The sequence below is a fragment of the Pogoniulus pusillus genome, chromosome 10 (genome assembly GCF_015220805.1).
Source record: "Pogoniulus pusillus isolate bPogPus1 chromosome 10, bPogPus1.pri, whole genome shotgun sequence".
Classification (NCBI taxonomy): Eukaryota; Metazoa; Chordata; class Aves; order Piciformes; family Lybiidae; genus Pogoniulus; species Pogoniulus pusillus.
This window is the reverse complement of record NC_087273.1, coordinates 9,657,003-9,669,044: the sequence shown is the minus strand read 5'-3', so window position 1 is coordinate 9,669,044 and position 12,042 is coordinate 9,657,003. Positions and strand designations below refer to the sequence as shown.

General features: G+C 46.1%; 1 protein-coding gene and 1 long non-coding RNA gene across 7 annotated transcripts in view; one reads left to right on the top strand and one right to left on the bottom strand.

Moving 5' to 3' along the window:
* LOC135178707 (bifunctional heparan sulfate N-deacetylase/N-sulfotransferase 4) overlaps positions 1–12,042 on the top strand; it is a 124,940-nt gene that overhangs the window by 21,995 nt on the left and 90,903 nt on the right. For all 3 annotated transcript variants that reach the window (XM_064149860.1, XM_064149861.1, XM_064149859.1), the window contains exon 2: positions 1,261–2,506. In XM_064149860.1, the coding sequence (XP_064005930.1) occupies positions 1,526–2,506 (981 nt within the window). In that variant the 5' untranslated portion in view covers positions 1,261–1,525. The remainder of the gene's footprint in view (positions 1–1,260; positions 2,507–12,042) is intronic.
* LOC135178708 (uncharacterized) overlaps positions 1–12,042 on the bottom strand; it is a 210,654-nt gene that overhangs the window by 132,619 nt on the left and 65,993 nt on the right. The gene's annotated exons all lie outside the window — the stretch shown is intronic.

Below are 12,042 nucleotides of genomic sequence, written 5' to 3'. Positions count from 1 at the left end.
TTAGGTAGAACTACAAAGAATTGCACAAGAGCTTCAGAGCTGGACAGGCGCAGATTTAAGCACCTTGTGCCACAGCCTGACAGCAGAGCAAGGACTTAGTGAAGCCCCATTCCTTCAGCTGGAGGTGCCATTGGTAGGTTGATAGTACAGTTTGGGTTGGAAAGGATCTTAAAGATCATCTAGTTCCAATCCCTGGCATTGGCAGGGACATTTTCCACTAGCCCAGATTGCTCAAAGCCTCATCCAACCTGGCCTTGAACACCTCCAGGGAGGGAGCATCCATGACCTCCCTGGGCAACCTATTCTGGTGTTTTAGCACCCTCACTGTAAAGAATGTCTTCTTAATCTCCAGTCTCTATCTCCCCTTTTCCAGCTGAAAGTCATTGCCTCTCATCCTATCACTACAAGCCTTTGTAAGAAGTCCCTCCCCAGCTCTCCTGCAGCCCCATTCAGGTACTGAAAAGCTGCGATAAAGTCTCTGCAGAGCCTTCTTTTGTCCAAAACTTGACTCAGGTTTTCCTTTCTAGCACTCAGCAAGGCTCAAGGCCCAGTCTCATGGCCCAGCTCACAAGTCCATGCCCACCCAGCACTCAAACTACTCACTTGTGATACTTTTCCTGCTCCATACCACCTCCCTTTCACCCCTGGTGGAGGAAGAGACATGCACAGCTGCACCCTACAGTTTCACCAGCCCTCTTATTCACTTGGGAAATCCATGCACAGCCCATATTGTTAAAAACAGTCCTTAGACTGTAGAATACAGGCACAAAAGGGAAATTGGAGAGAAAAGTGCTACAAGGCTTTCCTCAGAGTTCTCTCACTCTCAAAGCGTTTTTCACTTTGGTTTCATTAGTTTCACAGCTCAACACAGGCTTTGTCATCCTCTTCAAAACACTTACCTAGTTTGAGTTTGACATGAAACATGCCCCAACATTTCCTTTGTCTTAATCTTGCCCTACAATCTTCACCCATTCCCATCTGCAACAGTAAGGAACCCTTTTAGATAAGAAATGGCCCTAAATTAAGAGATACATGTCCTCAAGAAGTGATGTTTAGGCTGTATTTTTATACATGTGGGAGAGCTGTTGAATGCAGCTTTTATTTAATACATCACAAAAGCAAATGACACCAAGTGCTCCTCGACCTCTTCATAAACTTCCCTCTTAGCTCAGATTAGCAGCATCAATCACCGTCTTTATTAACGTGCATTTTTAATTGCTTTATGGATTTTACTTACTCCTCTTTCACTTCTTGTTGCAGAGGATGGTAAGAGTCTCCTTCATTGATTATCAGCATCTGCTGCATTCTGAGAAAACCTCTCTCAATTTAGCTTTCTGGATGCTTTGACTCCCTGCTCTACCAGCTTTATAACCTCCTCAACAGCTTGATAAATGCTCTGCAATGGTGACATGAACGCCTTTGGAGGGGAGCTGGCACCTCTGCATCTCCTCCTTCCTATGGCACTTTAGGAAGAGAGAACCAAAAAAAGCAGCAAGTCCTACAGAAGTTGGAAGTCCTGCAAAAGATGAATCTAACCGTGAAGCTCCGCAGAAGTTTCAGAACACTGATCATTCTCCTGGCTACCTTCTGCTTGGCAAGCATTGGCATTTCTGCCTATTTCCTCTACACTGGCTACAAACAGGAAATGGCCCTTGTAGAAACCACTGGAGAAGCAGAATGTGAAGACCTCAAGCTTCTCCCATACAGATCTGTGGAGGTGAGAACAGCTAAGCCAATTGATCCATCTAAAACTGATCCCACTGTTCTCCTGTTTGTGGAAAGCCAGTACTCCCAGCTGGGGCAGGACATCATAGCCATCCTTGAGTCCAGCAGGTTTCAGTACCACATGGTGATCGCACCAGCCAAGGGGGATATTCCTCCTCTCACAGACAATGGAAGAGGGAAATACACAATTGTTATCTACGAGAACATTTTAAAGTATGTATCCATGGACTCGTGGAACAGAGAGCTTCTGGAAAAATACTGTGTGGAATACAGTGTTAGCATAATTGGTTTTCATAAAGCCAACGAGAACAGCTCCCCCAGTACAAAACTGAAAGGACTGCCCTTAATGCTTTACAATAATGTAGCCCTCAAAGACTGTGTGGTCAACCCTCAGTCTCCCCTGCTACATATTACCAAAGCACCGAGGGCTGAGAAAGGTCCACTGCCTGGTGAAGACTGGACAGTTTTCCACTTTAACCATTCCACTTACCAACCTGTTTTGTTAACTGAACTGCAGACCTCCAGACCACCCCCTGCAGCATTGCCCAAGGCTGCTCTGTATGCAACTGTCATCCAAGACTTGGGGCTTCATGATGGGATTCAAAGAGTCCTTTTTGGAAACAACCTAACCTTCTGGCTGCACAAACTGATCTTTATTGATGCCATCTCTTTCCTCTCGGGGAAGAGGCTCACATTATCCTTGGATAGGTACATTCTGGTTGACATAGATGACATCTTTGTTGGGAAGGAGGGAACGAGGATGAACAGCAATGATGTGAAGGTAAGGCAAGAACTGGGAGACACCATCCCAGATGTGTGAATGGGTATTTGAAATGAGAAAAGCCTGAGGGAGCTGTCAAGCTCTATTTCCTTATGAAGACTTTAGGTGCACAAATGCGGCTTGCAGGTAGAGAAACCACAACCTGAGATGACTTCAGAAGTCTGTTTCCTCACTTCTGTACATTCACATATGTGTCTATATGCTGATGCATAGGGATGGCCTCATACAGCAACAAAGCTGTTTAGGTTCTAGTCAAGGGCTTCACCCAGAGCACCTGGCTAACTAAGATGACTTTTTTCTACCTCACAGAGATCTTTCTTTAAACTCTATAAAAGGAGCTCTGTTTCTGGAGCAAGCTTGCTGCTGAGATATCTGAATTTTTAAACAACACCACACTTTACACTGCATTAATTTGTTTTTCCCTGCATGCGTACAGATACACACATATGTATTTAGGGAGCATATATAATACCATTTAGAAACAGCAGGGACATCCTCCACTACAGCAGGTTGACCAGAGCCTTGTCAAGCCTGACCTTGAAGATCTTCAGGGACAGGCCCTCAATCACCTCCCTGGGTAACCTGCTGCAGCGTTCCAGCACCCCGATGCTATGAAACTTGCTCCTAACATCCAATCTAAATCTCCTCTTCTTTAATTTCAGTCCATTGCCCTTCACTCTATCCCCTCAGGCCTTTGCAAACAGCCCCTCTGCAGCCTTCTTTTAGCCCACTTCAGGTACTGGAAGGCTTCCTGAAGTCTTCTCTTCTCCAGGCTGAACACCCCCAGCTCCCTCAGCCTATCCTCATAGCAGAGGTGCTCCAGCCCCCTGATCATTTTTATGGCCCTCCTTTGGATCCACTCCATGAGGTCCATGCCTTGCCTGTGCTGAGAACTCCAGAGCTGGACACAGTACTGCAGGTGAGCTCTTACCAGAGCAAAGTGGCAGAACCACCTCTCTATGTGCTGGCCACACTTCTTGCATTACTTGCCATTTTTCACATGTGGGAATTATCATATTCAGAGATTGTTTGAAGTTTCTAAGCATGCAGCATCACATTCCTAAGCCTTTCTTCCAGAGGTTTTTTCTCCCCTCTAAGTACCCCAATGCTTTCACAAGCAACAAGCAAGCCTTTTGTTTTGAACTTTGATTTCTATTTTCCTTCATATTTCCACATTTACATCTTCTCTATTGATCTTCCTTCTTATTCAGAGCATTAAAAGAGGTATCAAAGTCCCCAGTGCAGGCAGTAGTTAAAACAGTTCTGTACATCAGAACAGTTTGGGTAATTCTATTAGCCCAACCAGGCATATGCGTGCTCCTCAGCACTGATTTCTAGTACTAGGCACTCCAAAAGCCTGGCGCCTTGAGATCTGAGCACCACACTCAGTGATCAAGCCCTCTCTCTCTCTGGAAATATACAGACAAAAAATCTAGGGGCTGTGTACAAGAGGAAATTAAGTGAAAAAAGCAATTGTGGAACAAGACTTTCAGCAGTAGCTTTCTGCCCACACACTTTTGAGAGCGTCTTTTTACAAGGTGGTTTGCTCCACACTGAGTAAGTCTGTTATTCCACCATGGTCAAAGAGCCACTACCACTGTAGGAAGAGTGTCATAGAATAATAGATTAATTTTGCTTGGAAAAGATATCCAAGATCATTGAGTTCAACTGTCAACCCCACACCACCATGGCCCATTAAACCATGTCCCAAAGTGCCATATGCACACGTTTCTTGAACACCTCCAGGGATGGTGACTCCATCACCTCCCTGGGCAGCCTGTTCCAACCCCTCACCATTGTTTCAGGAAAGACATTTCTATTAATGTCCAAATTAAACCTCCCCTGGAACAATTTCATGCCATTTGCTCTTGTTCTATCACCTGATACACACAGTCACTTGCAAATTCAAATCATACTTTTACCAGGAACGATCTTACCAGGCAACAAAAAAAAAGTGATCAACAAGACTAGGCCAACTTTTCCACAAGTGCTGGCAGAGCAGCCATGCTTCCCTCTACATTATAGGAGACAACAGAAAATTCTAGATCCAGGGACTTGAGTAAGGACTGGGTGGCAGAACCATAGCTGTTAAAAGCATTCAGCAGCACTTTCATGTGCTGTACACCTTTACTCATCTGAAAAACTAGCTGGCCATGCTGCTGAAAATAAAATAAAGCATTTGATGGGACTCAGTACTTTTTGATAGTAAAAGTCTGTTATTATGGTGAAGTCTTCTCCCTATAGGTTATATTCAACTGAAGGTATGAAGGGAAGTTTCCATTATTCACACATATTGCCAGTGCTAAATAGCAGCTCACTTCCATTACAACACCACCACTAACTCCACTCATGGGATAAATCCCCTCCTCATCCCAAACAAGAAATCACTCCACAAACATTAGCGATGGGGAGAAATCTTTGCAGGCATGTGATCAGAAACAGACTTCCCATCCTTGGAGGGGTAATAAAAAGTTTCTCTTTCAGATGATATCAATACCTAAATCCACTCTGTAACTCAACCATCTGTTGATATTCTGTCCTTAGCATCATGGGTTTCATTTCAGTCAGTTCCCTGGGACAAATTTGTTCCTTGGGGTATTTGACAAACGCTTGCTACACAAATCAGTCTGCTCCTACTGACTGGACGTTCCCAGGGTGCATTAACATTCCAAACAGGATGCCTGCTAATGAACATAACACCAAAATCAGAGTGTACCTTGGGTAGTTTACAGTCAAGGGTAATTACAGCTGCTTAGAGAACAACTTGGGGAAGGAGGCAATTAAGAATTAGTGGGCCTGCTTTCACCCTGTAACGGAGAGTTGCTCCTCTGCCGCAAAGGTAAACATAGCAAAGGGAGACAGTATCGAAGAGGCTGATGTTCAAGTGGTGGTGAAGAACGGCTGTGCATTTTGAATTAGGTACTGAGAAAGCTGTGTTTTCACGGCAGGTGAGGGGCTGTTGCTGATACAATGTCATATTTAGGGGTCTGCTGTGCTTGTCCTGTAAGACGGAAGCATGACAGGCCCCGAGAGCTAGAATTAACACAGGCTCTGTATGTTCTTCAGCAAGAATGCAGCAGAGTTTGAATGTGTTCCTGTGTGGCTTGCCCTAGGTGAACCTTCTTTAGCTGGGGGGTTGGATTCCAGAAGTCCCTTCCAACCTCTGCTGCCATTCTACAATTCTATGATCTCCATTGTTTTCCTGAACTGCATGCTACAGGCATATTTAGCACCAAATAAAACCCAAACCAAACCCCCACAACCTACATTTATAACATAAGGCGCTTCAGAATTCATTTCACTTGCCATGAGTCCCCTCCAGTTGTCCATGCAACACAAATTTAAGATGCCAGCATCACCAACATAAAAGCTTTCTTATTTCTATAGTGCTTTCAAAGCCAAACCAAGAGAACTGAATGAAGCAGTGATTCTAATGAAGTTATTTCTCCACACAATATAACCCACTGCATTGTGCCACATCACAACATCCCCAGTTTCTTCAGTTCTTCACCTTTGTTGCTACAAACAATATCAGTTCAGTATGCAGAGGTATGTGGACACTGTTAGGCTCTCCTGAGGTGCCACACACCCATGGAAACATTTCCTTATACATCTGTGTGCAAGAAAACTTCAAATGAACAGCTACCCACCTCCTAAACTCTACGAAAACCACAACTTAATAAACATCACTCTGGCCAACCTCTTAGGCATTTCCTTCCAGTTGCCAAACAGACAATAACTGCCAGCTCAAAGGACACACAACCAGAATTGAGTCTTCTGCTGCCAGTAGTGGTGTGTAACAATAGAACAAGTAACACTGTCCCAGTGCAATTACTTCCTGTAAATCAAATGTTTTTATCCCCTCACAAAGCCATTTCTCAATTAGGTGCTTCAGGGATATATATAGTTTTACAAAGGGTGGCATCAGCTACAGAAACAGAGATTAGAGAGCAGAGTTATTACGGGCTGTGTTTACCGCAAAAGATCTCCTCATCCCTTGTATTACAGAAGTTGTGCAAGGTCATATCTGGCTAAGTAATTAAACAGGAACTCAGCAGAGCCACAGAAAGCTATTTCCCCAAGCTTTGTGGAGATCTATCTTGAGCCTAGCAAGCCCCTGCAAATGAACTTCTCCCTTTCCCTCCTGCCAATATATTATCTCACTGCTCAGTTTTAGAAGGCAAAAGACTCAAGAAGCCATCAGTTAATTTGCAGAATTCCAGAATGTGTGTACTTGCTAATTATGCTGGTTCCCAGCTGCACAAAAAGTCCAGGATCTCTGGCACCAGTGATATAGTATAAAACCCGAGAAGCATCTGGTTTGGCTGTGTCTGGGTTTGCCATAGAGAAAGAACACAAAACTCTTACCTGTCAGATTTCCTTTCAACTGAGCACAAACAGAGCTGTGTTGCCCAAACAGGCAGTAAGAGCTTGCTAGAGTCTTTCAGTCACACAACCTCAGTGCAGAAACCAGGACTTTCTCAACACCTTTCACAAATACACTTTCTACTGTTAACTCAAAAAAAACCTCCAAGATCATCTCAGCTCTTGTTCTTTAATACATAAAACAAGCACCAGCTTTTCACTTCCTACCCTCCCTTCTCTAATACACACACTGCAGCACAGCTTTGCCTCTAGAGCCTCCTTCCAGGTGGACTCTCTCAGGAGCCACCTGCTTCCCTCTCTGCCCCTACTCTCCCAGCTGGAACCTGATAATCAAAGAGAAATTGCTCACCCCAGCACCATCACACCACAAAGACTCTTCATCTACAAGCTTTTCATTTCTGTATTCCCTCTAATTGCTGCCAGGAGAGCAGGAGCATCCTTGTGCTTCCTGAAACACTACAAAATCATGGAGCAATGGTTGGGAATGCCTTTTATGCTACTGGTGACTGCAAGTCCTCCTTCTACTTGCAGCACTGAATAGCTCGTTTGCATTCTCCCCCCTTCTATTCTGAGCTGTAGTCCACCTACTTCAGAGGAAATAAGAATTACATTAGTCTCTGACACCTCCTCACTTCCACATGTCTGCACTTTGTCTTTGACCTTCACCATCATTAAAATGCCTCGAACACTAAAAGGCTGCAATTTCTTGCTCATTTTAGCATTTTCAAGACAAGAATTCATGTTGGAGCCACATCATTTCTGATAACTCCAGATTAAAGAGAACCAGCTCAGCAGGAGGCTGAGCTCAGTAACTGCACATCTCCAGCAGAGGCTTTTTCTGATCTCTCTGCCAGGGCAGTTACTTTCAGGTGGAACAATTACAAACGCCTGGGCCACATCTCCAGGCATGGCAAAAGGATACTATGGCAGTCTGAGGGGCCCTAGGTCTCCCGTGACAAAAGCACAGGGACACAAGCCCGTCCCAGGGGACGGACCTGCTCGTCCCAGGCCATGGTGACATCGTTACTGTATCCTGCATTCCAGTATCATAGCCGAAAAGGCAGTGCCTGACTCAGCCCCTTCCCTTCTCCCACCTTCTTTCCCGTTTCCCTCTCCCACCTTTTCTCTCTTCCCCTCTCTGCTGGCCAGCCGCGGTGCTCCTCAGCTCACGCTCTGTGGGGAGACGGCTCCCAGGCGCAGGGGACTGGGAGCTGCCTCATGCAGCCTGCTGAGGCCTTCTAGGCCCCGGCTGGGGAGGGCACTTTCGGCCTACCCTCAGGCTGACTGAGGGCGGAAGGGGTGGAGGATTCCAGAAGGCCAGGTTGGGCCCAATGGGTCTTGTACTTATCCTACCTGATTGCCTGTCGTATATATGCTCTTGGAAATAGAATCAAACCCTATGAGGAGAGGCTGAGGGAGCTGGGGGTGTGCAGCCTGCAGAAGAGGAGGCTCAGGGGGGACCTCATTGCTGTCTACAACTACCTGAAGGGACATTGTAGCCAGGTGGCAGTTGGTCTCTTCTGCCAGGCAACCAGCAATAGAACAAGGGGACACAGTCTCAAGTTGTGCTGGGGGAGGTCTAGGCTGGATGTTAGGAGGAAGTTGTTGTCAGAGAGAGTGATTGGCATTGGAATGGGCTGCCCAGGGAGGTGGTGGAGTCACCATCCCTGGAGGTGTTGAAGCAAAGCCTGGATGAGGCACTTAGTGCCATGGTCTAGTTGACTGGCTAGGGCTGGGTGCTAGGTTGGACTGGATGAGCTTGGAGGTCTCTTCCAAGCTGGCTGATTCTGTGATTCTATGATCTCTCTTCAACTTCCCAATCAATGTGCAGTATCCTCACTCTTCCTTTTGGAAAGGGGTAAGAGCCATTTCTGCCCTCCAGTCCCAGGTAGCTCACAGCCTCAGACTGGGTCAGCCAGCCAGGAGGAGGCTGGGCATGGGGCAGGTAAAGCTCTCTCTGCTGCTGTGTGCAAACCCTCCTCCCTCTCCACACAAAGCCTAAATGTCCTTTGAAAGGAGTTTGACAAACAGTTGTTTACCAGTGGCCATTCCCACTTCAGCTGGGTGGGGATGCCTTACTTTTAGTGCTGTTTGGAGCTGCGGGGATCAGAGGCTGCTTTGGGTTAGAAGGGACCTTAAACATTAGTCTTTGATCATTGGATTCTCAGAGACCTTTTCCAGCCAAAACAGTTCTAAGATAGTATGGACACCCAGTTCTAAATCCCTGCCATGGGGAGGGACATCTCCTCTTGGACCAGGTTACCAAAGGAAAGTGCACCAAACCCCCCATAAACTTATAGCTTTTCCACGTTATTTTTAAAACCAAACTTGGCAACAAATATTTAAATGTAATAGGAGATGTCTAGAAAGAAGTGGTCTCTAAAACAAGCTTTTAAAAAACCAAAATCACTTAGCAGTGCCTAATGTATTAAAAACTCAATTTTCTTTATGACTCACAAGCTGAAGACAACCTGGGACATCAAAAGCATCATCTGCAGGATGGATACTCAAGCCAGACATGCAGATGAGGAAGCTAGTTAACAAGGCACAGTAACACATTGCTGCATCCCTTCGCAGAATTTGCCACCCAGCATCACATAATATGCCCAAATTTCCATAGGAATTTGCCAGAATTGAGAGTCAGGAAAGATCAAAACAAGTAACTGGATATCTAACTCAGGATTCTGAAGAGTGTCTCCATACTCCATGAGCCAGCAGTGTGCCCAGGTGGCCAAGAGAGCCAGTGGCATCCTGGCCTGCATCAGGAATGGTGTGGTCAGCAGGAGCAGGGAGGTCATTCTGCCCCTGTACTCTGCACTGGTTAGACCACACCTTGAGTCCTGTGTTCAGTTCTGGGCCCCCCAGTTTAGGAGGGACATTGAGATGCTTGAGCGTGTCCAGAGAAGGGCAACGAGGCTGGTGAGAGGCCTTGAGCACAGCCCTGTGAGGAGAGGCTGAGGGAGCTGGGATTGTTTAGCCTGGAGAAGAGGAGGCTCAGGGGTGACCTTATTGCTGTCTACAACTACATGAGGGGTAGTTGTGGCCAGGAGGAGGTTGCTCTCTTCTCTCAGGTGGCCAGCACCAGATCAAGAGGACACAGCCTCAAGCTATGTCAGGGGAAATTTAGGCTCGAGGTGAGGAGAAAGTTCTTCACTGAGAGAGCCATTAGACACTGGAATGGGCTGCCCGGGGAGGTGGTGGAGTCGCCGTCCCTAGAGCTGTTCAAGGCAGGATTGGACGTGGCACTTGGTGCCATGGTCTAGCCTTGAGCTCTGTGGTAAAGGGTTGGACTTGATGATCTGTGAGGTCTCTTCCAACCTTGGTGATACTGTGATATACTTGTACCCATCTTACACCCTACTGTGTGAAAGATGACGATGAAAGTTACAACAGCTTAACACCTCAATTTTCACCAGTTACTTCCAAATATGCTCAATATCAATCCCCAAAATCTCCAGTGCCTGAGCAAAATTTGAAACTTCTGGTGCTACGAAGAGGCACTAGAAACAAATCTCTTTTTATTGTTTGCCCCTTCAGCAGAAGCTGCAAGCAACAATGACTTCCTTACTGATAATGTGAGATACAATGATCATCCCTATAGTCTTTTTATAATAATAAACTCCTGCCAATGGACAATACAGGGAGCAACTGAAACCAAAAGGTGTATGAGTATAGGAAGCTGGAGGAAACAGAGAAGCATTAGTCATTATAGGTTGTGTTGTTCTTTTGTCACCTTTTACAGCACTGGAGAGTGGCAGCAAAAACCACAATGGAGTGAAATTCTGAAGTTCCCACTTTTGGATGCTCTTTAAAGACCTTAGAAACCAATTGAAAAAGCAGCTGAGAGGGCATTAGAAGAAAAATTTAATAATCAGACAATCTTTTAAAAATGGGAGTGTCAACTCCACTCTGCTTCAGCAGAGATGACAGTTCATTCAATATTTTCCTTGTTCAAGGCTCTTGAATCACCCAATTCTTCCTGCAATAATTTGAGTGAGGAATAGTGCTCAAGTGCCTTGTCAGGGCACATCACACAAAACATTTCACACTTCTGCTGCTTCACCAAAGCCAGTTCTTTCATTCAGAATTCCCACCCTGGTATAGTTACAAAACACAATTCCTTTGCCATCAGCAAAACATTTCTTGGTGGTCTAGTAGAATAGCTGTCTACCTACACCTCTTCTATGAGGACAGGCTGAGGGTGCTGGGGTTGTTCAGCCTGGAAAAGAGAAGGCTCCAGGAAGACCTATTAGCAGCCTTCTAGTACCTGAAAGGGGTGACAAGAAGGCTGCAGAGGGACTGCTTGCAAAGGCCTGCAGGGATAGGGTGAGGGGCAATGGCTTGAAATGAGAGGAAATCTAGATTGGATGCCCCAAACATGTTCTTTAGCATGAGGGTGGAAGAACACTGGAATAAACTGCCCAGGGAGGTGGCTGAGGCCCCATCCTTGGCAACATTCAAGTTCAGGCTGACAAGAGTCTGAGGGCCAGCAGGTCTAGGGAGGTTCTCCTCCCACTCTGCTCTGCCCTGCTGAGACCACACCTGCAATTCTATGTCCAGTCTGGGGACTCCCCAGTTCAAGACAGACAGGGAGCTGCTGGAAAAAGTCCAATGGAGAGCTACAAGGATGACTGCAGGAATTGAACATCTCTGCTATGAAGAAAGACTAAGACACCTGGGGCTGTTTAGCCTGGAGAAGAGAAGGGTGAGGAGAGATGTGAGCAATGTCTACAAATATCTGCAGGATGGGTGTCAAGGTGAAGGTGTCAGGCTCTTTTCTGTGTTGCCCAGTGAGACAAGAACAATGGGTACAAGCTGGGACACAGGAGGTTCCACATCAACATGAGACACTTCTTCACTGTGAGGGCACTCAAGCCCTGGAGCAGACTGCCCAGAGAGGTTGTGAAGTCTCCTCTAGAGAGTTCCTGTGTGGCCTGCCCTAGGTGATCCTGCTTTGGCAGGGAGGTTGGATCAGATGATCTCTAGAGGTCCTTTCCAACCCCAAACATTCTGTGATTCTATGACTAAGAAACATCTAATGCTTACAGCATTGCTGTCTTGTGACACATTGCTTTGTCTGTGCTTCCACTCATTCTCTGATTTCTCCAATCCCTTCTCCAAAATCATTCTGAAGCCATAGGTTGCATCAG